The sequence below is a fragment of the Gymnoscopelus microlampas genome (genome assembly GCF_963454915.1).
Source record: "Gymnoscopelus microlampas genome assembly, chromosome: 10".
Lineage (NCBI taxonomy): Eukaryota > Metazoa > Chordata > Actinopteri > Myctophiformes > Myctophidae > Gymnoscopelus > Gymnoscopelus microlampas.
This window is the reverse complement of record NC_139947.1, coordinates 25,694,777-25,720,595: the sequence shown is the minus strand read 5'-3', so window position 1 is coordinate 25,720,595 and position 25,819 is coordinate 25,694,777. Positions and strand designations below refer to the sequence as shown.

At 43.0% G+C, this 25,819-nt stretch overlaps 1 protein-coding gene across 4 annotated transcripts in view; it reads right to left on the bottom strand.

Moving 5' to 3' along the window:
• Nucleotides 1-5,163: 5,163 nt before the first annotated feature.
• The window catches only part of plagl2 (pleiomorphic adenoma gene-like 2), a 48,785-nt gene continuing 28,129 nt past the window's right edge, over nt 5,164-25,819 (bottom strand). For 2 of the 4 annotated variants that reach the window (XM_084069901.1, XM_084069903.1), the window contains exons 2-4: nt 14,126-14,283; nt 13,053-13,515; nt 5,164-12,460 (exon numbers count right to left, since the gene is read on the bottom strand). In XM_084069901.1, coding sequence (XP_083926027.1) covers nt 10,990-12,460; nt 13,053-13,399 — 1,818 coding nt within the window. In that variant the 5' untranslated portion in view covers nt 13,400-13,515; nt 14,126-14,283 and the 3' untranslated portion in view covers nt 5,164-10,989. Of the gene's footprint in view, nt 12,461-13,027; nt 13,516-13,696; nt 13,727-14,125; nt 14,284-25,819 lie in introns of those variants that run through there. The other 2 variants (XM_084069902.1, XM_084069904.1) reach the window with 2 other exon arrangements.

Below are 25,819 nucleotides of genomic sequence, written 5' to 3'. Positions count from 1 at the left end.
CTCCTAGTCATGCACGTGCAACGTGTACATTATGTACAGTACAGCAATGGTTCCCAAAAGTTTTAGTTTGAGACCCATAAGAGAAATTTTATGTCTCCCCGGGACCCAAACTAGAGAAAATAGCCGACCTACAAGCTCATGATGTGTCTGCTATCTAACTATATAAATGCCGACCAACTTCCGCACCCTCGGTGTCCACACCCCACAGCTCTGTTATCGACTAAACAACGCACCGCCAGACCACATGTCGCCAACTGACTCGCCACGCCGGCCGCGCTGAATTTACGCCTCGCGTAGGGGACATCTCACAGCTCAATACACCTTTTCCACCGCGCAACATAATTAATTCTACTCACCAAATGTCGGACAAAACGGAAGGGGAGCCAGCTTCGTACCGTTTACCGTGCGCACGACCTCATCACCACAACAGCACGCAGCCGCTGCGGGTTTTTTTTCCTTTTTTTCCAAACTTTTTTTTTGGTCACCATTTTCTCCAGGCACCATTTCTGGTGTAACGTCGGGTGTTTCTTTTCACCAGCCAATCACCTTTCACGTTGCCACGTCCGTTGCCACGTCGCGCCGACGTACGCTAAACAAGCGCTGCCGTGCGCACAATGCAAACGAGCCCAAAGGCGCGCAAAAATCTGCCGACCATTGCTTGGACACAAAGTCAGACCTGGCAACGCAGCCTACGCCAATCATGTGTGAGAGATCTACAAGCTATGGGGCAGAGACGCCACCGTATCTTAGCAACAACTACAGCGCTCACTCTCATTGGTCGTGTCACGCTAAGAGCAGTCTCCAGACAATGGCATCGCAGACAGCTTGCTGTTACTGCTGTAGCCATCACAGGCAGTTGCAGCACGACGGACAGGGCGCTGTGATAGCTGCCATGTCGCTAACGCTAACCTGGTTGTCATGCCTGCAGCGGCTGTGCAATCACTTTGTCAACAATGCACGTTCGTGTGGTGAATGTCTATATTGCTGCTCAGTTCGTCCATTGTAGATGGTGTATGTTTGTGTGTGTCTTCTGGAGAACTATGTAGCACAGCAACTACAGTAACTAACGTAATGGCAGGACCGCCCCGTGCAATGCATGTTAGCCTGCATTATGGTCATGTAGTAATTTCAGATAATTTCGCTCCGATTACAGCAGTGTTTATCAACCCTTTCACGCCCCCCCCCCCCCCCCCCCCCCAAATACACGTACTTGATCTGGGACCCCCCCATTCTGTTTGACTCCGTTCCACAAGTACATATTGTGAAAATAGGCGATCTACAAGCTCGAAACGCCTCACGTTCAGAGGCTTTGTAAGCTTGGAGATCGGCTATTTTCTACATGATTGCCTCTTTCTTACATTCTTTGCCAATGTGCCCCATGTTTTCATAGCATAGTTTATTGACTACTTCTGTTGCAGAAATGGCCATTTCCTTTACTTTCGGTTTTTTATTGTCTCCGCCAGGCCGAAAGGCATGGCGCAAGACTATGTTTCACCCCCTGTCCGTCCGTCTGTGATAGCTAATCTCTCACATCGTTGACTTGATCGCAGCAAAATAACAGCCCGATGTGGAGAGTCAGTGAGAGCTGGATAAACGACGTAAAATGTGTCAAAAGGAGTCTGTACGGCTGTCGATAAATGAACACATGACGTCGGTGGGAGAGCAGATATTGTGTCTTTTGGACAAACAGCAGCGTGGTGCTGATGTTTGTTGTGTGAAGCAGCTTAATGTCAGAGTGTTTGTGTTGGAGCGCCTCAGTGCGGCTGCAGAGTTCATGTGCAACCTCTTCCAGAGAGACACAGAGACACTAGAAACTCTGCTGGGGAAAAAAAACACTGCTGGGCATTGACTTTCCTATGGACATTGATCTACACACTGCAGGTATATCTGCTACACACACAACATCAAACTACACACTGCAGGTATGATGCAGCGTTTGCATTACAGCCAGCATGCCAGCGTAGTTCCCATATGCTTTCAAGGTGGGCTAAACCATATGGACCCCATGTCAGCAATGTCAGCGGCATCCACTTCAGTCCCAACTGCGATGCCCATGCAGGCTATAAGTAGCTTCTACCTGGCCCTTAGGTGGGCCCCAACTAGCCATGTTTATGTGGGACCAAGGCGCGTCCTAACTGGGTTTGCCCATGCAGGCTTTAACTGGGTTCTACCTGGGCCCTAGGTGTACCCTAACCAACCACAGTGCAGTGCCCATCGCTCCAATTGTTGTGACGTCAGGGCTGTCAATACTGCACATTGGTGGAGGAGGAGGGGCCGCAGGGCGACCGCACACATCGCTGAACCAATGGTAGCCCACGGAGGTTTCCTCTGTGGATTTACAATCTGCCCCTCTATGCCACATATCATCCGCACTACAGGGTCTTCACTGACCGAGCCACGGCCCCACTGACCCTCATGACGCTACGCCACTTAAACGTGCGGCAGCATGCGCTGGGTTGCCAGGTTTGCACAGCCTGCGCCAGAAACAAGCAACCACCTTCATGAAAAAAAAAAAAACACCGAAATGGTCCGCAATGTTCCAGGGGTGTCCCCGCGCGTCCCAACACTCCACAGGGGGTCAGTGGACCATCAGGGGGTCCGCGGACCCCCTGTGGACCCCCTGAAAAATAAGAAATATTATTTCTTCAAATTTTTTCCTTTTTCAAAAAAACTTTTCCACAGTTTCACTCCGGCGATTTGGGTCCCCCTATATACACACGCCTGGGCCCCGTGCGCGGCTGGGGTTGAGGGGGGCGTAGCCCCCCGAAACTCTAGTTTTAACTATATATTCATATTCACACAAAAAAAAGAAAAAAGTACTGTAATGTATTTTTACTCTTTGAGGGTCATACATGTATGTGTAGTTTCTTGTGTCTTTCCTCTGCATTGTCTTTGTCCCCTCAATTGTATGGGTGATGTGGTGATGGGTGGCTGATTGACTAGCAGCTGGTGTGAGTGGTGACTGAGTGGTGTCTGAATGTGAGTGGCCAATTACTAGGTGGACCCTGCTGGTGATTGGCTGCTGTGGACTATAAACATGGCTGTCATCTACTTTGGATTTGTCTCCTCTTGACTAACCACCGAACCTACTAGTATTTTGTCTCTGTGTTTGTAAGTTATGTGTAGATTTGCCTGGGGTTTAAGTTCTGTTCAGTTTAAAAAATCGAATACAATCTTTTGAAATAATGTTAAATACAACTGTAGTAAACGGGAAAAAAGGGATATTTACTTGTGACCCATAAAAATGGTCCCAACCCAGTGTTTGGGAAACATTGAAGTACAGTATATGTACGAGGGTCATAGACGAATATTGAAAACAGATGGGCAGATTGTCCTGAAATTGTCCTGTGGGAATGATCAGTAGGCTAGAGAGGATTTGGGTTGAAAAGTTAAAGGGTCAATGTCAAAATGAATATTTGGGGCATTTATACATATACATTTATGTAAGCGTCAAGCGTGCTCCACATGTCTTTCCTGGCCTGTCGCCATACCGGAAACCCGTCAAAATGTATTCATTAAAGTCATCTCGGTAACGGAGATATAGGACAAGAGATGTGCAGAGTTTGTATCTCCACATTAGTGTTATTTTTTTAATAGGATCTTAAAGAGGCTAGCCGTCTATAAGAGGGTCTGTTTGTGTCTGTGAACAGACAACTTGTTGTGATTTCTTCGGCACTATAATAAAATTGAATTGAAATCTACTGGCCTATTTCAGAACCAAGCCGTCTTAAGAGGGTCATGGAGCATAATGAAGTCTGAGGTCTACAAGAAGCCACGCCGTTATTAGATTTAATCACTATTACGTAAATTATTTTGTATATCTGTCTATAGTAGGCTAGAGACAAGATCTGTCATTCATACACATTCTCTCATGGAAATAACTATAACTATAACGAAGGAAATATTCAAATATAACTATTCCTAATTTTTCTTGGGACTTTTGAGAACCACTGGTCCACTGAGTCCTGGTCCACCTGCTCCACTGGCTTATGTTTTTGTGTGTGTTAAAACCAAGGTAATGCATGCATGACACCCGCCGTCCCTCTGTATTTCAAGAATGTTTAGTGTCGTCTGGTGGGCCTATGATCAAATTACAAAGCCTATATTGTGGCACGTTAGCCCTCCCAATCCTTTTCTTTTACTAGCTCTCTAGGTTCCCCCTAAAGATTTTCTAGGAAACCAACTGGGTTGCTATTTTCTGAGTTATGGCACAGTGGGCATCCTCTAAGTGTATGTGGGAGAGTCGCTACAGGCAGCTCTGCTGATGTAAGTATAGGCTAGCTCCATGGAACTATAATTAGGGCTGTCTTGAGGCTCAGCTATGCTTGTAAGTTTACTGGTGTAGCTCTGCAAGACATAACCCAGACTTTGGTCCGATGTGCGGGTTAGAGACGCAGCAGGACCCAAGCCAGCTGTCAGATATTCTTGTGATGTTTCTTTTTTACGATTGTTTGGTGTGCTGTCGCACAAGCCGTTCATTTCTGTTGTTCCTGCTGTTTGTGTGCCAGCTCTTACTACTGTCATTTGATTTGTACTTTGTTGTGGGCCATGTCGGACACCGAAAACAGCCGATCTACAAGCTCACAACACTTCACAGCGCAATGAGTTGTGAGCTTGTAGATTGGCTATTTTCAGTGCATGCACCGGTGTGCAACTAAGTTTAAATGACATTTATTACTTTTCTTTAAAAAGAACTGTACGGCACTTCTCCCATGAGCGATGTGCTCTACACTGCTCAGTGTGTGCGCAGGCTCATTCAGTCTCATAACGCGAGTGTTTATAATCATGTGTAGCCTACTGCCTTGTGGTGAAGGCCTATAAAGGGAAAATGAGAATAACGCTTCAGAGTTGGAGTCTGGTTAACCCATTTAGCTTTGGATTTGTTTTAGATGGCCATCAGTCTGGACCAGAAGAAAAATAGACAAAAGCCAAGAGCCTGGCAGAGATACGCGCACCACGGAGCATCCCTTTCTGGTTATGATTCTGAAAACATATCTAAAACTCATAATACAATACTGAATGAATACCATATTAAACTGAATTGAACTGCTATGTTTTGGATGGGGTGTCGCTTATTTTCCAAAAAGGCATAAAACTTCATCTTGGACTGAAACTCTTCCAAGTGCAGGGGTTGAAAAGAACAACTCAGTGAAGGTATGAAACCGCTGGTTTGTCTTTTAATCATTTCAACATAACACATGACAAGTCAAAGATACATTGTACTGTACAATAAGTCAATAGGTCTGCTGTTGTGTTCATCGTCTCTTTGGATCAACCAATATACAAATCTGTCACTTTTACATTGCAGCAAATGATTGCATGTGAGATATGTAACAAAAAAAGCAAGTTTTTCTTTCTTTCTTTCTCTTTCTTTCTTTCTTTCTTTTTCTTTCTTTCTTTCTTTCTTTCTTTCTTCGAAGCATATCATTTATATATTTCTCCCTGTAGTTGATAAAACTCCATGCTATATAAAATAGTGTAAGTGAATGCAAATATTCCATTTTCCTTTTTTTATTCACCTTTTTCCTTTTCTCCAGAGGTGGCTGAAATAGCAAGTAGTAAAAATGAAAATGGGCTATGTCGCTAAACAAGAGATACACAAAGAGCTTGGAATGCAAGACTTACATTTTAAGCTAGAAATATATAAACTACATATTGGATGTTGTCTGCATCAGACAGTACCCAGTTTCCTCACTAAAAAGCAAAAAAAAAAAAAAAAAAAGGATGATAGCTATATTAAAATCCAATCGATTTTCTTTCTTCTCAGGCTTAAACTGAATAAAATTCCCTTAAAAATGTTTTCTGCACCTACTAGTAAAAGAGGAAGGTGAGGATAAGTGCATCCCTAGTAGGTGCAGACGAGGTAATGGCGCTACAGCCAAGGCGAGGAACAGAACCACAATACTGTCAGAAGTCAGGGCAAGATTGACAGACATTAAAAAGAGGGTGTGTTTTATCAGAGTGTGTCAGAGCGGTCGGTGCCCGTTTGGTATTACACAGTAAAATCCTGGGTGTTATGCCTAATTTATGCCTAATTTATGCTCTGTCTCTGGCATCGCACTGTGAAAATAGCAAACCTACAAGGTTATATCTGTGACATGTTGTGAGCTTGTAAATTGGCAATTCTTGGCACGCGACGCTGTAGTGCGACAAAGTATGAATCAGGCTTTCATTTAACACAATGAACAATTCAGTTCAATTAAGACTCAGCATTCCGCTGTGCCACTTCTTTCGTGATTTCAGAACAGTTTATTGGGAGGAGTTTTTAAAACCTGGACCAGGATTCACAGGATCGTCTGCCTGCCGAGGATGTTGGTAGCATTTCTGACAGACCCAGTCCTGAACGATGGGACCCCAGTTAAACTACTGAATGTGTTCACCTGGTATCATGCAAACTGTTTCATAGCTTAGTATTGTTACAACAATACTAAGCTATATGAAACAGTTACAGAAACTGGGTCTAAAATTTTCAATTAAAAAAAAAAAAAGTCAAATATAATTGTAGCTTGTGGATCTCCTATTACATTTTCAAAGATTTTTGAAAAAAGGGCTTAAGTGGTTAAAATGTCTCCAGTCTCATTCATCACGTACACGACTCAGAAGCAGCACTGAAAATAAGTATGTAGTTCTTTACTCCAGTCCTACAATACGTGATACTGGTTTTCTAGCTGTCTAATCAGGAAATAATCTAGACCTGGGACATCAGAGCAGTGTAATTATTTCCTGATTTTAAAAAAAGAATGGAAATGAGTCTGATGCATGATTTTAAATCATGCATCATAAGTCGATAGCCCACTATAACTGGGTCACTAAAGATTAAAAAAAACAGAAGCTGGACACCTTTCTGGCACACAGTACAAAACCACCAAATTAGATTTCAATCTGTTGCATAGGCGCGACAGACAAATCAACACGTGGTGGTTCTGCTCAGACAGGATACCTCTGTTCACGCATCAAGGGTCTATCAAAGTTCTACCAGTGGCACAAGCCATAAGTGCTATACCTTGGGGTTGGCCCTGACTTAATCTTCAGTGCCTGCCATTGTTCAGTTAGTTATATGGTCTAAAAATGTCCCACAGATGGGTCTCTGTTGCAACTACATTTCTATGCCAGGCTGTGGTCGGCTTGTGGCTTTGACACTGCCCTGACAACGGTCTCGTTTCTCACCGAGTCAGAATGACAGAAATGTTGTTCAAGTTTCTCTTTAAAGCGCTTGGCTATAGTGGGGTTTGATTAGATATATTTGCGATAGAGAAGGGAGGCAAAGCTGATTACCCACCCCACGCATGCACGCACGCATGCACGCACACACAAAACTTTGAAAGGGGGGACAGGCGTGGAGGGAAGGGGGGTCATATGTAAAAGGTTATTAGTGAAAAATCTATCAAAAATACTGTTATTCTTTTGGAGGAGAAAAATACATAGGCTGATAAAATCTACACATCAAACTAATGGCACATACATATACAGGATCAATACAAAAATTAAAAACATATGAACATTATAAGCTGAAAATTTTAAAAGAAAACAATACTCTTTTTTTTTAAAGGTTTGAAAGTGCTAGGATTCAGATTAGCTCACAGAAACCCAGGGAGGACAAACTCTATATAACAGCTTTTTTCTGTAACTTTTTCTTTTAGGATTAGTGAATATAATAATTTGTTTAATACAAAAAGAAATATAAATGCTCAATTTGATTGCTACAAATTTGGCTTAAGCCAATTCTTTTTTTATAAAAAAGAATTTGTTTCCTTTTTGCAACCGAAATATCAATTTCTAATCTTGCTTATTTAGCAAGTACTTTGAAAGGTGCCAAGAGCTTTCTTTTTTTAGGATCAATTATTATTATTATTTTGATTTTGTAATAGTAATTTTCTTTTAAGAATTCATACCTTGGATGATAGATGCTAATATGCCGACAAGTTCATAAACATTGGTATACTTGGTGACAACTGCACCAGAGTGCTTGGAAAAAAAATATTATCAGATAATCAGCCGCTCTTTTTTGACAGGGATTTGAAATAAAGGGGAGGGGATATTTATCAATGGGGTATAATATCCTACAGTATCAAAATAAATCTGAATCTAAAACTGTTATTTTCTCACAAGCAATTGTGCAAATGCAGTTTCTTCTCCCCAGGTTTTGGTAAGAAAAAAATAAATTCAAAATAAAAAAAATAAAAATGAGGTGATGTGTTGTGTTGTTTACGAGGTCCTGTTTTAATACAAACAGAAAATAATATATAATATGACAACAAAGAAAACAAATCAAAACAAAAAAATATGACTATAAGCAATACTCGTCAGTCATGCATCCCCTGTGCTTTGAATGTCAAAACCCAGGTAGTCGACTGCTTTGTTCTGAATATTGCCTCATTTCTTTTTTTAGACCCTTTTCCTTTGACTATAAAGAAGCAGCTGAGAAGAGACTATAGAAAGGGAAGGGGGTGGGCTGATGAACAGTTTGTCGGTTTCCATTTGTGCAGGTTTTAGGCTTCACTGCGCATCTTGCAAAATGTTGAAATGTTCTAGTGGTCTACAGTTGCCATCCATCAACAACCGTAGCTAAAAGCAGCAATGTGGATTTTTTTTTCCATCTTCCATTTAACTTTGTTATGTGGAAACTTTTTTTAAACTACGTTTTCATAAAATGGAATTTTACCTAAGATATGCTAATGGTGCTCCGCGGTGGTGTGACAACTTGCACAGACAAAGGGGTCCTTTCCTATGGTTAGAGTGTTGGTTGCACACCAAATTAATTATTAACATTATGACAGATAATAATATGAGAATTTAGCCTTCTAGGTAGCCATTCGGATTTACTTCTGACTGTTGAGCTTTGTATGCACCAACAGCGCTGGCCTGATAAAACAAAGGATAAACAAATGCCTATGTTATGTTATTAGCTTGACACAGATAATGACACATATGTCAGTTTGAGGCTTATGTTAACTTTGGGTTTGTGTTTTTATTGCCTGGTGCTGTAAATATAAAGAGGGGGTCTAACATGCTAGACCACTGAATTTTAGGCCGATTTCACCTAAGAACAGAGGTTAAGTAATAATCAACTGGAATAAAGTTGAAAGGACAGTCACAGATTCATAGGTTGTCAATGCTGGCTTCCCTATGAAACGATTAAAGTACATCTAGCTCGTATGCTAATCGATTACTGTGCCGCTAACAGCCTTCTATCAAAATCATCGATCCACAGTTCCAGATTGCGCTCTACAAACTCAAGTACATGTAAAGGTAAAGATTGGATATAACAGAGAAAGCTAAAGGGAAAAAGCTAATACTTCATCCGTTGTTTGATCAATAAAAGCAAGATACACACAAATGTAAACCTGCCAGACATAAAAAACATCATTTAGTTTTGAATACATCTACCTAAAATACACCTTACTGAGATAAAAAGCAATTATAATAATTCATTTTTTGAGATATTTCGTACACTGCAATAACATTCTTTTACACATTTTCCTCAACTGTCATTGTTATGTTCTTTTTTTTCTTTCTTTTTTTTGCCATTCACATATGTCAGGGTTTATCATTACCATGATGCAACTGTCTAAAAGACTGTCTGAAAAGAAATATATTTGCGTCTTCTAAAAATAGATTTCATAGGCTGATATGGCAGCCGAGAAACGGATGCAACACATCGGGCATGTGGGGGCTATTAAAGATGAATGTTAGAAGGGAGACAGTTGAAGGAAGGAAAGGTCCTCACAAATCAACCAGTCATGGGACCTGAGTGTCAGAGGAGGACCCGTATGGAGTTGCAAAGTTCCCCTGCATTTTATCACAGCGAAAAACCTCTTAAAGTTATGAGGAAGGGGACAAGGTTTTGCCAGAGATTCCAAAAGGTGAAGTGCCTTCTGCAAAAAAAAAAGTGCTTCTCTTGAGGAACAGTAAAAACCAGCATAACAATACTTTTTTCCCAGCCAACTCGCACACGTTCACATTTGTTTCTCTTTAAATGTTTTGTTTTGTTTTTAAAATGTGTGGCCATGTGTGTGACCTCTTTGTGGTTTGGCAGCTAATGGACAGGCCCTTACCACTTACGGAAATTTCTCCGTTTTTCTTTTTTTTCCTTTTTTTTCTCCTTTCATTTAGTGAATTATTTTTGTTACAACTTATCTGCCTCTAGGAGCCATGATTCATAAGCTGTAGTTAATGTAAAATAAAATCATAAGAATATAAATGATTTTTTTGAAGAGCAATGTTTTCCAGGCTGGGGTAGCTTTTCTGGCTTTGACACAATGTATTTTTTTACTCGGTCACTAAGCTCTCTCTCCTTTCTGCAGCCGTTACGACAGTTTAGGTTAGGATGCTAGATAATGTGGTCCAGGACTTGAGACTTGACACTTTCTAGGATGTTCTTACATTTGGAAAAGCAAAAAAAATAAAGGTAAAACAAAATATCCACTTCAAACTATTTTTTTTTCTGGGTCACAACAATACAGATAATTTTCACTAAAAATAATTATCTTTGACTTTTTTTTATTATTTTTTATTATTTTTTACTTTATAATGTATGCAGTACCACGCCTTTAGGCCTACTGATCCTGCCCTCTCTAGACTACTTGAATAGAGGGGATGGGGTGGGGGGTTGAGGGAGAAGTAAATGGAAGTACAAAAAATAATAAAAGGGTTAATACATCGTTATAACTAATTGATAGAAAGAAAAGCCCAAATAAAAGCTGCTTCAACTTCTCTCACTCTTTAAAATCTTTCCTTTTCGCTTGGTAAAGGGGATTAGCTTCTTCTGAGGCTCAATCAAAAGCTTTTGTGCGCTTTCATTTAAGGCTTCTAAGTGTTCGACTGTCCTTTCATTTATTCTCATTCGGCTCTCCGCCCTTTTCGATCGGTCCCCACAGAGAACCCGCAACCGTCCCAGTGCCGAGCTGAGACATGAGACGAGTTGTTCTGCTGCTGTGTGTGTGTGGGGGTGGGGGGGTGGGCACCTTAACTGGGCAGGGGAGGGGCATCTCACTGGAAGGCCTGGTGGAAGCGAGGCAGCGTGGTGGTACTGAGGCTGGAGCTGAACACTGGTGGGAGAGGGTGCAGGGGTCCGAGGCCCAGACCCCCGCCGGAGCTATGCTGCTCCTGAGGTTGCGGTTGCAAAGAGGTAAGAGGCGCTGAGGCGACCGCCGCCGCCACCGCTGCAGCATGGGGCTCGGTGGCGTGCAGGGATGACGAAGAGGAGGAGGAAGACGAGGAGGCGGCGGACGAGGTGTAGCCCATCACCAGACCTCCCGTGCTCATGGGGGCGCTGTAGGGAGGCAGATTGAGGGGCAGGAAGCCCAGCAGGTGGGAGAAGTCCATGTTAGCAGCACACAGCGACTCGGCGATCACCGCAGGGCTCTTGGACAGGAGGTGGTCCCCGCACAGCTCGTCCGGCAGGCCCGAGGAGTCCAGGCCATCCTTGGGAGGCGAGGCAGCGGCATGGGGCTCTGCAGAGTGAAGGGGGCCCGGCAGCCCACTCTGCAGGTCCATGAGGAAGCTCTCCATCTCCACTTTCAAGGGTTTGTCCAGCAGGTATGAGGTAGATCCCAGCTGGTATTTTGGGGGAGGCTGGGGCTGGTGCTGCTGCTGGTTGGCCGGGGGCTGGTGGTGGGTGGGGAGCGGAGGGGAGTGGTGGTGGTGATGGTGGTGGTGATGATGATGGTGGAGGTGTGGGTGGTGGTGGAGAGACCCGGGGGGCTCCATGTGGCAGCCCATGCCCATGGCCGCTGACAAAGAGCTGGGCATCAGGGATGGGTGGGGGTGCCCCACCCCTGGACTGGACATGGCCTGGAGGTGGTGGGGGTTGTACATGCCCATGGGGAAAGGGGTACCGCTGGGGAAGGGTTTGCCCATCATGGGGTCCTTGTTGGGACCCATGCTGCACATCATGGGGCTGAGCTCCTCCTTGATGGAGCAGGGCGGCGAGCCAGAGCCCAGCAGGCACAGCATGTCCGGAGGCTCCGTCTTGATCTTTAGCAGCTCCTGTGAGTGGCTCTTCTTCACATGGCGCGTGAGGTGGTCCTTCCGGCCGAAGCGCTGCGCGCAATACTGGCACAGGAAGTCCTTCCGGCCCGTGTGCACCACCATGTGCCGCCGGACGTCTTTCCGCGTGTAGAAGCGGCGGTCGCAGTGGTCGCATGGATGCTTCTTCTCCTTGGCGCCTCCTGACGACTTCCCCGAGTGGCTCTTGAGGTGCTCCAAGAGCACGGGCGTGCTCTCGTAGCTCTGCATGCACACTTTGCAGGTGAGGTCCCCCGCCGTGGCTGAGTGCATGGCCACATGGCGCTTGTATCCCAGCTTGGTATTGTAGTGCTTGCCACACTCCTCGCACTTGAAGGCCTCCTTGTTGGGGTCATGGGTCTGCAGGTGGTTCTTCAAGTGGTCTTTGCGGTGGAACATTTTCTCACAGAACGAACACTGGTGGGTCTTCTGTGGAGAGTGTGTGGCCATATGCCTGCAGAGGAACAAGGTGGAGTGATTTGACCTATTCCCAAACCAAGCCAAAGTCTACACAAGGGTGATTTCTATTGAGAGAACAGCCTAACCACTTTAACCCTGGTGTCCCAATTAGATCGTCTAATTCCTAAATCATTTAGAAATGTTTTGTGGTTAAGTGGTTAAGGAGAGCGCTTTTAGCTGGTTTTCACACTGGGACCCAAGTCTGAATTAGTGAACAGGGAATTAAATATCAACCATGAATGTGTGAAACTATCTTGGAATGTAAAAGTCCAAATGTGTTTCAGTAAACATTTGCAGATGAACAGCCACAAGCTGAAATGGGTTTTCTCTGGATCTCCATATTACAAGGACGATTGTTCATTCACTTAACACTTAAGTCAGTCATATATTCCTGGTTTACCTCTGCATAGAAATAAATAGGTTACTTGAATTAAGTAGACATCTGTAGCAAAACTTTTGGTCATTATTTTCCTGTATTTTGCCAGCACTTAACTAAAAAACACAGGATCTTTGACTTTCTCATGCCAGCCTATAAACGTGCTGAGAGTTGAGAGTCCTGTACCTCTCAGAGGTTGCGTGTTCGATACCTGAAGAGCTTGTATTTGGAGCTGAAGGCCTTTGGGCAGTGTGGCTGGGAGCAGTGGAAGGGCTTCTCTCCCGTGTGGCTGAAGGTGTGGAGGCGGAGTTTGTCCTGCGTGGCGAACAGGGCCCCGCACACCGGACACTCGTTGCCGCCCGATCTCGTGACCTCCTCCTCTTCGTCGTCCTCGTTCCTCTGGCGCGCGCGCTCTCTCTCCCTCTCTCGCTCTCTCTCTCGGTCCGTCCGTGGCAGCGGGGCGGCGCTCCCGAAAAGCTTGGCGGAAGCCCGTCGTTCCTCGTCCTCCGGCGTCAGATTGGTGATACGGTGTGAGGCATCAGCGGCAGCAGCTGCCATGGCAGCCCTAGAGTGCCGCTGCCATGAAAAGTCGGCCGTGGTTCCCCTGCCTTCCAGGCTCAATGTGGGAAGAGTGTGAGACGAGGATGGCTGAGACTCCAGGAAGGGACAAGGAGCTAGAGTGGGAAATAAAGAGTACATACATAAAAGTTACAGCCCATTTTGTACTTTTGCATAGTCACCATTTCCACCACTTAAGCCCTATTTCATACTTGCGTCACGCAGTAATAGTGGAAATAGCCTGAATCTGCAATCTATTTTTGCAGCATTGTGGACATTTAAAAAAAAATGTTTTACCTATTCTGACGTGTCCAAAGTGACGCCAGGCTGAAAGTTGTTAAGACATTGTTGTAACTTAATGGGTAACATGGTTAAAATGGTGTCGTTAATTCATTTGCATAATTCATTTGAAAGCTGCTAAAATCATATATTATTATTTACAGTTAAAAAAATAAAAATAATAATTGATTTCACTTAATACAGTCTATCGATATTGACTGCATTTATGAAACATTGAATTGATGTATTTTTTATTTGTATTGCCCAACAAAGGGTTAACTCAAGAAACCAGATCAGAACCGGGATTTCTATTGTTGTTATTCATTGTGGATATTGAGCAATGCCAGAGAGCAGACGCGTGAATGCCAAGTGATGCCTGTCAAGCCATTTTGATCGTATTTAATCTATATTTATCTCTGCATGAGATGGAAAACATCCCCCTTTTACCTCTCTGTGCAAGTTTCCCTCCTCTTCGTCGCCTTAAACGCTCTCTCCTGGCCACCTATCTTTCTTTCTCCTTCTCTCTCTTTCTCTGTCCTCCTCACCCAGTCCCAACAGCTATGGTTGGGGGTGAGTGGGAAATACTGCCCTGCATCTTCATTGCCCTGCAAGGAGAGGAAGAAAACACAAAGTCCGGTTTATTAAAAAACAAAAAGAGGTCCCAAATGTACAATAACTACTGGAGCAAGGTTACAGAAAAAAAATGCAATTCTGGAGGGCAATATGCAAAGAAATAAGTAGGATCAATGGACAACAACTGTCCCCAGTGTGCTTTAATGCTTAACAGGGAAACACACCAGTCTCTTCGAAGGTACACAAATGGCCCTATGGGGCAGTGCAGCAGTGTTTTTTGGTTGATTGATTTATTTATGCGAGCGTGTGAGTATGTGTATGCCCGCGCGTGCGCGTGCGTGCGTGCGTGCGTGCGTGCTTGTGTGTGTGGGGGGGTAAGAACCCTAATAAAATGTAACTTCAGGTCGAGCTGGTAATGAGCCATCTCTTAAGGGAGGACTTAAAGCTAGCCATAGAGTTTTAACCCTCTGTATGCTGTTTTCAGTGCTCCATGGTGATTGGGTGTAGAGTGGCAATGGGGATTGGAGGAGTGGCGAGGAGATTGGGGACACATCTGGGCCTCATACTCAATCAACCAGCCAACATAAAAGGCAGAGAAGAACAGCTCCCCAGTTCTTCAGCCATTTCTCACACCACATGCTGAAACCTTGAGCATGTTTAATATTTGCGTGATCTGATGAGCGGTGACTACTAATAGATGAATGCTGTGTGGTTTCCTCTGTAGCTACGTGGAACTGAGCTGTTGTTTTCTTTGTAAAAATCAATACAGGGAATGTTGGAAGAAAACCTTGTCCGGCGCACTCTTTGGACAAAATGTCATGCCTCTATTTAGAAACATGCACAAAATTCTCATTAAAAGCTGTACTGACAGTTTAAAATGGAATCACTCCATTCCAGCATATAATGGAGTTCAAAAGCTAATTTCCACTAGGGGGAGCTGACTGACTAGTGTAGACAACGCAACATGGAACCATAAAGTGTGGAACCAAAAATGTATTTAAAAAAATAAATGTTGTTTGAATTGAATAATAACCCTCAGTCAAGGCCCTTACAAAATACCTGTCCTTTTACTGGTCAGCAAGGTATCAGGAGTGATTTTGTGTGATGGCTTAATAATCCAATTAATATGCAATTGCCCCATCGCTCATCTGTCTTCAGATGACAGTGCAGCGCACAATGCCAGCTTTGTGTGCATGTGTGTACATGCATGTACATGTTATGAAACTGGATAAGGCTCCTGTAATCTTAAAGAAAACAGAGAAAACACACACACCACCCAAGTGTAGGGAAGGGGGAGGGGTAAGATGGGTGGGGGGGGGGGGGGGGGGGCAGAATTATTCAACTCTCAAACAATGTAACAAACTAGCTGCTCGCACACAATATTCACCATGTTTACTGTCTAAAAACAAAAGTATCAACATTTAGGTTTCGTGTTACATAGTGACAGACAGAAATGTCTCTCTGTCTCTCCCTCTCTCTCTCGTAGTCACCTCTGAGTTCACTTATTTACCCTCAGAGACCTGTGTGACCCCCTCTAGCTAGCACAGCAGCCAAGTCCAAGGTCGAGAGCAACCCAACACTGATCACAATGTCAGCCCTTCTCCCAGCATCGCTCACGTGAACGAAGAGTGCACATAGATACTGTAAACACCAGTGTGACTGTGTTTGTGACGGCACATGGACACGGATACACACGCGCGCACACGCCACACACGCAGTAGCACAACTTGAAATGTACTGGAGTTGTTTACGTGAGTGGTCAATGAGTTCATATATTGTAGGGTGCAAATATGTCTGTGCTGGAATGTGGTTTTGTGTGACTTTGCGTCTCCGAAACAATGTTTTTACGAGTATTTTCACATCATAAGCAAGCCTTTGAAGTGGGAACATATGTGAATATCTAAGTGTGTCTGTACTTTCAAAATACATGTTTCAATGTGAGTATAGTATATATGCCATGTTTTATTAACTTTGCATGAACCAAAAGTCCCCATGAGGATAGTAAAACCAGAACCTCGTGTTGACTATGTTCTGTAGGTCCTCATGAGCAAAACAGCCATTTATCCTTATTTCATTTTGGTAAGTTATGTATATTCAATGTATTTAGTGTTTCTTGACTGTCTTTATGTTGTGATCCACTATATCCAGGACTACAATTCCCCTGATGTTTAGCCACACAGTTTCAAGTGTTCTCTGTTCTGCATTAAAACTAATCAAGCCATGTTCTCTTAGCCCTTTACACTGCTGCATTCACTTGTTACCTGTTCATGCCTTTAACACTGATCGAAAGCTCCTACAGTAAAAGATTTTAACACAGATTTGAGTGTGCATATGTTCTTTTCATTCAGTTGAAGTCATGAAAAGGCTCAGGCTGGGGTTAGGATTAGGCATTTCATGATTAGAGTTAGGGTTAAGGTGAGGTGAGGAGTAAAGGTTAGGGATAGTTTTAGGGTAAGAGGTAAGGATTTTGAGGTTAGGGTTAGGTTATGATTCGGTTATTGTTAGGGTTAGGAATATGCAAAAAAAGAAATACATTCTGAATGTGTGTGTGTGTGTGTGTGTGTGTGTGTGTGTGTGTGTGTGTGTGTGTGTGTGTGTGTGTGTGTGTGTGTGTGTGTGTGTGTGTGTGTGTGTGTGTGTGTGTGTGTGTGTGTGTGTGTGCGTGCGTGCGTGCGTGCGTGCGTGCGTGCGTGCGTGCGTATACATGTAAATGTGTGCTCTCAGTCTTACAGATCTACTGCAGTGGTTCTCAAAGTAGGGTCCAAGGACCCCAAGGGGGCCTTGAGGAGGTCCCCAGCAAAATGCGCTAATATACGCCCACGCCCAATTACGGTCACATTTCCCAACCCGGAAGAAGGGGTGATTTAGGAGTATACGCTGGGTGAGCAACTCAATGCAAGTGGAGGGGCGGGGATTTGCGGTATTTTTGAAACATTTGAACAACAAAAATCTTGTATGGAGGTCGCTGGCATTGAATATTTTCAGATGGTGGTCCGTGGCCAAACACGTATCAATTTAGAGGTCCTTGACATGAAAAAGTTTGAGAAGCACTGATCTACTGTATGCATGTATGTGTATACATGCATATTAGTGTACGCTCCAATAGTGTATGTATGTGTGTCTGGTTGTGCTTAAGTGGAGCTGACAGCTGTAAGGCGTTGTGATGGCCATCACAGCGGGGAGGGTGCAAGGGGGTGACACCCATTCCTTTGACCAAGCCTTGGGGAGCCCGACTCTATTGTAAGGCCTCTACACCGCTGTTTCCCATACAATGGGTCGGGACCCATTTGTGGGTCACGCAACCATTTTTATGGGTCTTAAATATCACAGTTTTTGTTTCCTATATTTTCACACAAAGGAAAATTTCAGAAATTCAAAAGAAAGAATTTCAGAAATGTCTACAAGCACACACCGCTATGCGATGCGTTGTGAGCTATTTTCACTATTTTTGAAATAGGGCTTAAGTTATTCATTCATAATGTATTTTTGTAAGTTTGGGTCCGGGGGAGAGAACAAAATTATCTTTTGGGTCACAGCTGTAAAAGTTTGGGAACCCCTGCTCTACACACTCAACGCACATTCCTCCCAGGACCACACCATGCACATAACCCCCCCCCTAACCCTACCCGCCTTTCTACTCCACGCACAACCACTCATGTGACACGCGTAGCAGATCTACATGCGCGCATATAACACCGCGCCTGCCCTCCCCCCTCTACTTGAGCCATTTGAGCGCGTCCAAAAAAATACAGGTACGCATGTTCATACCGTAAACAAAACGGAAACACTATACATAAATACAAAAAACACACACACACACACACACACACACACACACACACACACACACACACACACACACACACACACACACACACACACACACACACACACACACAAACGAAATGCAAATATATGTAAGTATAATTTGTATCAATTAAATTCCTGCACCTATACACCAACAATGATTTAAAAAAACAAATGAGTAGAAACCCTCAAAAACACTGGTTCTTAATGTGAGGGGTCCCTGAGAGCATTTCCAGGGGTCCCCAGCTAAATGGTAAATAGTTAGGAACCAAATGGACCCTTACAGGTCTGTAACTCAGAGAGTCAAACATCAAACTATATGGTATATAAATGCACCGTTTATACCAATCAAGCAGTTTGATCAACCAAGAAATCCATAGTAAGGTTTTTTTCTGTTGTCTCACCAGCACTTTGCTTGATATATTCTTCTAATTTTACATCAATCAGCCAACAAGAATCGCAGACAGACTTTCCCATATGTTTCTGCTCTACACGCTATAGTCCTAATGTCCTTCTGTCCATTGTTTTTAAAGGCTGATCCATCAACATTAGTCTTTAACTACCCTCAGGCTACTTGCATCCGGGGTGGGTACATGTGCAACAGATGCCCATCCTGACGTCATGCTCAAAAACTTCTACAATGAGGGAACAACAACCGAGGGTTTACAGCTACCCCAAATATCATGCTGCTTTGGATCAATTACGGTTTGATTTGGATTCCATCAAGTTTCAGTGATCCCCTGAGAGAGGATGTGGTTGACCTCAGTTGACCTCCACAGTCCTAATGTAAAAAAAAAAGAAAAAGGTTTGGGATCCAAAGACAAAATGGAGGCAGACAGATTAACTAGTAGGTTGCACCCAATGCCTAATGTTCAGGAATTAGACAACACTTGACCTCTGTAACCCAAATGGTCAAGAACAGAGAAAACCAAACTTTCCACAACTTTCAGCTTGAAGTTATATGGGTATCAAATGCCCTTTCTGACCCTTTGTTTTAGCACTTGTTGGTAGATTCAAACAGGAGTCATTTAATGCTCCCTCTCTCTCTCTCTCTCTCTCTCTCTCTCTCTCTCTCTCTCTCTCTCTCTCTCTCTCTCTCTCTCTCTCTCTCTCTCTCTAATAATAATCACATGAATAGTAATCACATGAATTGTAAATGTATTTTATGTAACTTTTTTATAAACGAAGTGACATAAGTAAAACAAATATCTCTGGAATTGGTTGGGGAGGGTATCTCTGAATTATGCCTTCCACTGACCATTCTCCATTCTCAAAACAGATCCCCAAACTACATGTCGAAATCACTTTCTGTGAATAAGATGCTTGTCTCTGACCTGTGTCAGTATCTAACTAGGGGGAAACTACCCATCCATTCCTGTGAAGTGTTTTGAATGTTTGTTGTGGGTTCAGAAAGTAACCGCGTATCCTATTAGATTACAGGACTCTACTCGATTACCATAACAGGAAAACAAACCACACACCTTCTCCAAATTCCAAATTTAACTCCTACATTACTGGGACATACTGTAGCACACCACCATGGAAACTAAGGCATATTGTTCTACTACAATTATGATTTTACATATGGATGTAAATGTTGGTCTGGGGGAAAGAAAAGCTAATTAAAAACATTTTAATAGCTGTACTCTAAGGAATACATAAACTTAAACGCTCTGCATTTCAGAACTGCTCTGGAAAGACGGAATATTAATACAAATCCAAAGGTTGTCTACTACTGCCAATAATTAAAATTCATGCATTAATCCCTATAATGTAATACATCCTGCAGTGCTGTGTAATTGGTCATATATTCAAACACACCGATTATACTGTTGTCAGATTGTAGGTCAAAGGTCAGAGTTCAAGAGACATTCAAATCCAGGGCTTTCCTTCCGTTCAAACGCTTCAGTAAGAACCACCCAGTCATAAACAATACTACAACCCTAATTTATCCATTCGTAACTCCATTTGCATCTCGTGCACAAATGTAACCAAACCGCTTGGTTTGGTATAAAATAAACAATAAACACTGTGAGTGAAATTAACACTGAGGATTTTAAATGTGTAAACTAGCCGACTGCTAAAAGAATCCTCATCATGTCACGCCATGGACAGAAACTACAGGTTCCATAACGCATGCGGCGTCTCCCCTTACGTCCCCTAATCAAAAATGCTGAAAGCAGAATTGAACCGCCACTTTTCCAACCGCCCGGGTGTCTTTGGTTTCTGTCCTGGATGAAAGAGCTTCCACATTCCTTTCCTAAAGGGTCAGAGGTCACCCTCTGCACTGCCTGCCTGCCCGCCACGGCTCTCGCATGCTGAGTGACTGCCATTAACCCCTTCAGCGCCTCACTGCGACTGCTGCAGCGGTACGCAGCAGCGTGTGCGAGAGTGGGGGGCTGTAGGGGTAGACAGAGTGTCGGATACATTGCGTAGGTGGTGGTGGTGGTGGTTGGGGGTTGGTGGTGGTATTGCTAGGCTAGGCTAGCGGTGGCTACACTAAAGGCCTTGTGATCGACACAGCATGGCCCCGCGGCTAAAAGACCTGCTCGGCTACACCGCCAGCATACTATATATAGAATGTGAGTTCACCGGCCGGAGCTTAGGTGACAACAGCCGTGCTCTCACCAGGGGAAAGGGTGACATGTGGGGGTGGGAAATGTGTGTACACTCTGCACAAACATAGCAACAAAAATAAACAGATAGAAAGTTATTACGGAAGTGCACAATTGACAAAGGTTTTCTATATTTACGCAGCTGTCCAAAGTTAATCGCATTTTAACATTTGTTAGTAATATAGATGTTGCTTTTTGGCAGGGCAATTCAAAAACAGTAAACAACCACTGTACCGTCAGTCAAGTAACGCCACAGTGGCACATTTATACGTCCCATCAACCCTTCAACCCTGAATTGGACCAGAGGACGGAGCTGAGCCGAATTCACTTTGTTTTACAACTGTTGCTTGCTGATAACTGAACTGATAAAAAAAATCGGTAATTTTCAACAATTCTTTAGAACAAAATAGAAATTAGGCTTAGGACAGGGCGGAAGAGCGAGGTTCGGAAGGAAATCAAAAGATGGATGCTGCTAGATCGAGCACAACATGGTGTGGGAGAGGGCCAGAGAGAGAGAGAGAGCTGGCAGAGAGAGAAAGAGAGGGAGAGACTGATAGAGAGATTTAAAGACGAATTCTGGAGGAAGAAACATCTATGTAGCGTAATGCTTAATTTATGTCATGCGCCAGAAATTAGAAATAGCAGATCTACAAGCTCTCAACGTGTTGTGGTGCAAGGTGTTGTGAGCTAGTAGATTTGCTATTTTCCGCATGTGACTCTGTCGTACCACTAAGTATAAATCAGGCTTAAATGGTGATGGGAGAGAGATAAACAAGAGAGAGGAATAAAGGGATGAAGAAAAAAAGGAGGGAAAATGGGAGTCAGTTGCGGTGGTTGAGCCAGGGGTCTTTGCGCTAGTCAAGTGACTCCAAAGAATCGAGGGGGTCGGCATGTCATGCTTTACTAACCACATTGAGGGGGCCTGACAGAAGAGGGTTGGGGTCAACTCACTTCAATCAAGTGAAAAAGTGGAGATCCCCCCTAAGTTCAAAAACGTAAACGTTTTCCTATCTATAGATATTCTTGAGATGGAATGTGATTATCCTCTGAAAAGCCTTTTTTTTACTTCTATTTTGACTTGAGTGAGTTGAGGATTGACCCCCCCCCCCCCAAAAAAAAAAACGCAAGAAGGTACTCCTTAAATAACTTTCAACCTGCCGTCAAAATCATTCAAAATTTTCAAAAATAGCAGAGACACATTCTCACAACCCATCACGTCTGCTGTTTAGAAAGCTAGATAGCCATTGCTGCCCTACAGCACAGATCATAACTCTACACATCTATGTTCTATGATGTCCCCTCTTATTTACTCACTGTCACTCCCTACCTCCATCTTTCCTCCTTCCCACCCCCCCTCCCTCTATCCATCTCCCTCTCTCTCTTCTTCAATTCAATTCAAACGTTTACACATTGCCAAAGCAAGTGTCAAAATTACAATTTTTAAAAAACTATGTAAGAAAGAAACTGGGTAAAGTATATACAGTTGGTGGGGGTACAGCATTGTGTAAATTGCAATTTGGAAAAACTGGCTGTTAGAAATTGTTTTATAAACCTGTTGGTGTGGGTAGCTTGGTATAAAGCTTTTTTTTAATATTAAGCTTTTGAAACAGATAGCAGCAATCTTCCTCCCTCAGGTTTCAGTTCCTCTCCCTCTTGCCTTCTCTGGGTAAGGCCGTGCAGATGGACGGGCATAGGAAGAGCCTCCCCCTCCTCCAACATCCCAGCCACCACCACCACCAAAGCCAGGGTCTTCCATGCCAAACCCTCCCTCGCCTTCCAGTATAGACGGTTAGGGGCTGGCCGGGATGTGGCCAAACCAATGTGGCACCCCTGGCCCTGGTTCCCTGGCTAAAGATAGCCCACGCTGTGGTCTGGCTGGGGGGAAGGAGGGAGGGCTCAGTCAACAGTTGAAGGGGAACACCTTGACTGCCACAGCACGACCAATCCACCACATTTTTGATTTCTCCATTAAGCCACTATTGCTATAAATAAAGCTACGTTAGCTGCCTTAGAGCTAGGCTAACCACCGTAGCCCTAAACTGCGTACAAGCGAATCAACCATTATAGTCTGGGGGAAAAAGGTTTCGAAAACACCTCAGGGTGAATTGTTAATGTCTTGTCTTTTTCTACTCGTGAGACAGAAAGACAGTTTTTACAGTCACACCAAATTAGCATAAATCACTCCCTCTGTAGCACAACAGAGGCACGCATTGATAGCGTAGCCAAAGGCATCAACCATGGTATGACTTGTTGCGCTCCTATAACCGTCTACTCTAGGCATAACATTGCACAACCGCAAAAGAGCCATTTGTTTCCGCTATGAGATACATTAACTGTGCAAAGCAGACAAGAAAACAAAGTGAACACTGCAGTCACGGCGCTATGATACAGACATAAGCATAGTGATTTGTGTGTGTGTGTGTGTGTGTGTGCGTGCGTACGTGCGTGCGTGCGTGATGTTAGGGACGATTGCAGGGATCATTCAGGTTGTTGGAGTGACGCTGAATCCATACTGCCTCTCAAGACACTGAGAATGTGTCCATCAGTGAGACTGCAGGCCGACACACACACACACACACACATGCACACTTACACGCACGCACGCACGCACACACACACACACACACACACACACACACACACACACACACACACACACACACACACACACACACACACACACACACACAAACAGTACATTTATGCTTGCACACCTATTCATAACACATGCCGGCTTGTGCAGAACACACACAAATAGACACACACAAAATACATATACACAAACACAAACATGCTTACACGCAAACAGAGAGAGGTCAGGGAGGTGAAATCAAGTTTCCACTGTGTTGAAGGAGCAAAACATTTACAAAACATGCTCCCAATGCCTGAAAAGTTCTGCTGAATCTTTTCTGTGAGATGCCGTAATGTTAACGAAAAAACATAAAACCGTACTTTTAGATACTAGATACTGCATTGTGATATTTACTAAGATACATGTGGACAAATCATTGTTTTCTTTGTAAATTATTTTGTTTTTTGCTCAACATTTTTTCAAACAAGCACAGCTTCTGTACTGGTTTGTACGATAATAATAATGTTATGTAAGTTATGTAATGACATTGGAGCCATTTTGAATTGAATGCAAAGGCTTTTTACTTAAAAGTAAAAAATAATACTACCAAAGAATGAATGTATACTAAGTTTCTAAAATCTCTTTTCATGTTTTTTTTTCTTTTCAAAAGTTTTAAATAATATTAGAATAAGTACTAAATATAAATAGTGTCCCTAAATTAGAACACTTGCATAATAATTCTCAGTTTAACTACTGGTACTATAAAGCACTTTGTATAGAAGTGCTCACTAAGTGGTATATGTTATGTTATGTTGTTATGTTTCTCCTCCCACAGCACTGAAAAAGGGTCCCTTAATGTGCTGTTAAAACAAAGCAAAACTCAGTTGGTTTTCCGCTTGTTCTTAACATGGGAAGCTGCTTAAGAGCTGGTTCATTTGATAGATTGATGTTTTCTAAATAAACTGTGCTCCATAACAAACAACACTTTTGTATTTATTTTTTGTAAAAGTAATATTGGAATCAGAAGTGTGTTATTTCTTAACACGACAACCAGCGACCACCAGAGTTGTCCAACAGTGGTCAGAACAAAAGATGTGGAGAAGCAACTGTGGTTTGAGTTTGAAGTGACTGACTGAGGCATGTTAATCAGGACACACAGAGATGATATTGGCAGCCTATGTCAGGTTATTATCACATATTACATCAGGCACTGTGAGAACGAGAGCGTCCCCTCTATTTATCTAAGTAAGAGTCCATAATAAATGTCTCCACTTATTGTCTTGACTCTTTGTATGATGACAGCTATGGAACATTTTGAGTCATAACAAACTTTTCTTTTATGTCCTGACATGAGGTGCATCATATTATTTCCCCACTAGCAGTAAACACTGATAACCCTTATGGTATCAATTACAGATACAGTATGAATCAGAACATCATGATGCTGCCAGAATCCCATCTACTCTCTCAGAGATTCATTTGCAAAAGAACATTGATGGATCTTCAGTTGTAAGGGAACTGAAAAGTGTAAACAACAAGAGGCTATCTTCCAGGGCTCCAAGTCCAAGTCAAACTAGAAATACCACATTGCAGTTGTGTGCCTCCGCCAACCATTTACAGTTTACATCCATGTCTGTCCAGACTCGCATAGTATTTATACGAGGTGTATGAATGTACTTTGAAGGAATTTAATAAAAAAAAGGCATTAAGCATATTCTTAGGCAAAATGTTAGTAATTTGTGAGGTCACAATGACCTTGAACTTTGACGACCAAAACCGGATCAGTTAAACCCTTAAAACCGGGAAAGCATCTGTGTAACCACTTTAACAATTATTTTATACTTTGGCTGTTAAAAAATAGCAGTCGCTATTATTTTTTTTTAAAGCGAACATTTTTAACTCATATTTGCTTTGAGGTATTTGCTTCCGGGGGTCCCTGAAACAAAATATTTTGAAATGGGGGTCAAATACATATAATTTTGGATGCGTGATGGCCACACCAGCTGATACACAAAGTTGGTAAAACATGGTGGACACTTGTCTTTTTTGGTTTATTAATTTAGTTTATATTTATTTTCAGCAAACTACATACTACAGGCATAAAGGACTACACACAACCGGTTAAAGGACATACTGTTTATTGCAAGTTTGATGATAAAGTTACTGACTGGATGGTACATCCATAAGTTATTTTGTTTGGGTCAAGTTGTTTTATCAGGAGTCATTTAATTGGTATTTAAGTTTATTTTGTTTTGTTGATCAGTTCTGAGGAGTGTTGAAGTTTAGATTGCTGGCCATGGAAAGACCTAGCTCCTTCACAGGTGCTTATAAGGAGCTGATTAGTAATTGGACTGCACCATGTCCCCTGTGCATAAGGGGAGGGGCATGGATTTATCGTAAGTTTTAATGTATTACTACACGTATGAAAATGTATTGGCATTTCAGTTGTATGTCATTTCTTTATTTAATATGAGTTAGTGCTGTAGTGGATTATGCTGTAGCTATTTGTAGTCTGTTTAAAAGTTATTTTTTGTCTTCCCCTTTGTGTCAAGAGTGGTTTGATCACCCACTATA